Here is a 4,202-nt window from a genome sequence, read left to right as displayed (position 1 = left end):
GGAGATCTGCACAAGCAAATACATCATCTGCCCATTTAGAATTAGAAATCGATACTGTTCTCGTATAAACCAGAAGCACCAGTGTCCTTTTCCACGGCTATAATCGCCACTGCTGCCGTTGCCGTCGGTGCCCATTCAACCCCCGAGTACAAGTATCAAATACCTGCACAGAGGAACACGAGCGTAACCCCGTTTCTCTATGAGGACAGGGCAAAACACTTGCACAGAGGAACACGAGCGTAACCCCGTTTCTCTATGAGGACAGGGCAAAACACTTGCACAGAGGAACACGAGCGTAACCTTGTTTCTCTACTAGGACAGGGCATGTTGTCAGTGGTACGGAATATGTGGCGAGCTCGAGGAATGCACACAGTTCGTCTGCGAGACGAATGCAAGGGTCTCTGATGTATACGAAAACCGTATCGATTTTTAGGTTTAAATTGAGCAAGGATAATGGAAGTGGCAGGCAATGAAAGAAACAGACTCTTGACAATGAAGAAGAAAATAGTATAGTAGGAACATTTCTTTTGTTGTAAGAAGTATTGTATTCCCATTTAATACGTTGTAATTTTCATATAACGTGATTTGCAGCAAATAGGTTTACTATAGTAGCCAGAGCCACTCCTTGTATCAATACAAATTCATCAAAGCTGAATGCGAGATAACAAGACGCGTAACCCTTATGTAGCAAATCCCACATCTCATAGAAACATATATCTCATACTATATAGTTACGACCAAACGCGTTTGCGATTGTTTATAGCATCCTGTCAGGTGTGTGATAACGACTAAACCGTCGAAACCAGTACCAGCTGCTGCCATATGGCAACTCTTCAACATGAACGATGCGGATATATGTAAATCAATAAGACAAACCTCACATACACACTAGAGCTGGATGCACTGGCATACATGATGTTAGATCACACACTGATAAGCCGAAGAAGTTGACAAATTCGTAAGCGCTACTTCACTGGCTTAGCTAATATCATTTTAATTATGGGGCCAATTCTGGCCCGACGGTGTCTCGCTGAAATCGAATTCATCAGTCGGATCCTCTTAAACTACATCCTCATGGTATAAATGTCGTAAACTACATCCTCATGGTATAAATGTCTTGGAACTACATCCTCATGGTATAAATGTTTTCCGTGTTGGGCACACGATTACTCGGCAGCAAACGCCAAGCAGACACGGTTCGGGATATAAATCTGCAGTACCAATTGGGAACGTGACACAAAAAGTAAATGAAAAGAACAAATATCTCATGGGTAGAAAGGCGATGCTATAGGCAAACAAGAAGATAGGGTACATTGCAAAATAAATCTCCACGTCAATCAAAACGATCAATAAACGAGTCACGACAGCAATCATAACTTGAATACTTCACACAGAGCAAGTGAAAATTGAGCAGCTCGACATACCATGGTAGAATTAGGTCTGTCGTGCCAGCCGTCGCCCTCTTTGACCCAGAACTCGGACGACTTATCTACTCGGTTGAAGCCACCAAACTCTGGATCATCCGAGGACAGCACCACTTTGAGTTTGCCCTTCAGCGACGTACCCACTTTGTAGTCGGGGAATGAGTTGCTGTGGTGGAAGTTGAACACAAACAGCAGACCCGCACGCTCAAAGATGATGAGCTTGTCTCCCTCGTGTTTAAGGGATACGTACGCCTGGGGGGCGTTCAACCAGTCGTAATTGTTACACGTCGCGTGCATAGCCGCGTCCCACTTGTTGAGGTATTTGTACTTCAACAGAGGATCGTCCACCACATTCCACTGTCTGCGGGCGTACTGGAAGGACTCGTTGTTGCCTGCTCGCGGAAAATCAAGCCACTCCGGGTGACCAAACTCGTTTCCGATAAAGTTGAGGTAGCCCTCGCCACCCAGAGTGTATGTCAGGAAGCGGATCATCTTGTGCAGAGCAATGCCTCGGTCTACGATCAGCGACTTGGGCGCGAGATCGGACATGTGCGTGTACATCTCCTTGTCCATCAACCAGAAAGCAATCGTCTTATCACCGACAAGCGCCTGGTCGTGTGACTCGGCGTACGCAATGCTCTTCTCACCGTGTCGACGGTTGGTTAGGGTGTGCACAATGTTACCAATATCCCACTCCTCATCGGAGAGTTCCTTGAGAATCTCGATCCACTTATCCGGGATAGCCATACTCAGTCGGTAGTCGAAACCACCGCCCCCCATAGCCACAGGCAGCGAGAGCGCTGGCATACCAGACACATCCTCGGCGATGGTGATCATGTGGTCAGGGTACAGCTCATGCAGCATGGCATTCGCCATCTGCATGTAGCAAAAACTCTCTCCGTCGACATCGTCCCCAAAGTACTCGTTGTAGTCGCCGCTGAACCCAACACCCATTCCGTGGTGTTTGTACATCATAGACGTGACCCCGTCGAAGCGGAAGCCATCGAACCTGTACTCCTCCACCCACCATCGCAGGTTAGACAGCAGAAAGCGCATCACCTCCCAGTGGCCGTAGTTGAACAGGCGCGAGCCCCACAGCGAGTGATTGCCGCGTTCACCCTCGTGGAAGTAGCAGTGGTCCGTGCCATCGAATCGGTTCAGACCGTCGTCTACGTTCATAGACGCGTGCGAGTGCACGATGTCTAGCAACATCAGAATGCCGTAGCCGTGGGCCTTGTCAATGAGGTATTTGAGATCGTCGGGTTCACCGAAGCGCGACGATGTGGCGAAGAACGATGTCACCTGAGATGGAACGGGAGTGAGTCATCGGTGAGTCGAATGGCGAATGCGTGCGTATTCGGTTTCCGAACGTGTACACTGGCTGGTTGGGAGTAACAGCTGATTCACAGATACAGAACTTACGATAAGTATAAAGAAACATCACGGCCCGCTTTTGCAGTCGTAGTACATATTCTACTAGGTCGTGCTGACATCCGAACAAGTAGTTAAACAAAAAGATAGGCGAAGTAGCCACTCTGAACAGGCTGACAACGAACCATATACTGGGTGCCACATTGTGAACTACCACCGGTTGTCAATGCGGTCAAGGTCTAGGACTCACTATAGACTACTTCAACGTTCCCATTAATATATATATATATATATATACCTGGTATCCGAAACTTCCGTAGTAAGCGTGCTCCATCACAGCCATCAACTGGATGGCGTTGTACCCGTTCTCGGCAATGCGCGGGATGATATCGTCCGCAAAGTGGCGGTACGAGGCGATTGTGGGCTCCTTGGAGGAGATGCCCACGTGCGCCTCGTAAATACGCAGTCCTTGGGTGTTCTTGGGGCGTTCGTTCTTCCATTCGAAGCTCTTCTCCGGCATATAGTACACACCGATGTACACAGGCTTGGTTTTCTCCATCACCGCGTAGTTGATCCACGGAGGAATGCGGTCGCAGCGCTCACCGCTGGTGCTGTCGAAGGATACCTTACACGTAGGGATTTGAATATGGTAGTTTAATGGTGGTCGAATATGTTACACTTGTTGATCGACTACACCAAATTTGAAAACCAGAGAAGGGATGAAAAAAATAATTATACGAGTATACGAATACATCGACATATCTTGTCCGAAGCAGCAAATACAAGGTCACAGATTACTAAGAGTTCAATAGCAAGATTCATTAGTACGGACAACGATCTTCAGAAGGACAATGACATACCAGTACAAGTAGGCAGTAGTAGAATTAGTACTTATCAGTACGCACACCTAGGTCAAACAAATCCAAACCCCGCACATACTAATATATATACATATATATATACACATGCATATTATATATATATATATATACATTTATATAATATAATATATACATTTATATTATAATATATTATACTGCAGCATCCACCTTCAGGACGGCATCTAAGCAAACACAAACAGATTCGCTCATCGCTCTAATTGAGCCATGGAGAGTCACACTACTCAAGCCAAAGACAAACAAAAACCCCCACCCACCCCCTCCTCAAATAGCAAACAAAACAACCGGAGCCCCATCAATAAACACATACCTTTACATGTGACATGTGTTTGATGGCTCTGGATCCATCCTCGTTGTTGGGTAGGAACAGTTCCCACTTGCCGTGCTCCAGTTTCTTCATTTCGTGCTTACGCTCCCAATCACAGAACTCTCCGATTAGCCACGCTTGCGTGGCCCCCGGGGCCCATTCACGGTAGTAGATACCTTCGGGCGTCTCGTGGAATCCCAT

The 4,202-nt window shown here is 46.9% G+C and overlaps 1 protein-coding gene across 1 annotated transcript; it reads right to left on the bottom strand.

Moving 5' to 3' along the window:
- Window positions 1–1,166: 1,166 nt before the first annotated feature.
- On the bottom strand, window positions 1,167–4,202 carry SARC_09810 (1,4-alpha-glucan-branching enzyme; the record flags this gene model as incomplete). Its single annotated transcript, XM_014296164.1, has 4 exons — window positions 1,167–1,211; window positions 1,425–2,726; window positions 3,094–3,420; window positions 4,005–4,202. The coding sequence occupies 4 exons, from the start codon at window positions 4,200–4,202 to the stop codon at window positions 1,167–1,169; spliced, it is 1,872 nt and encodes a 623-aa protein (XP_014151639.1).

Source organism: Sphaeroforma arctica (assembly GCF_001186125.1).
Source record: "Sphaeroforma arctica JP610 unplaced genomic scaffold supercont1.1050, whole genome shotgun sequence".
Taxonomy (NCBI): Eukaryota; class Ichthyosporea; order Ichthyophonida; genus Sphaeroforma; species Sphaeroforma arctica.
This window is presented reverse-complemented; position numbering and strand designations above follow the sequence as displayed.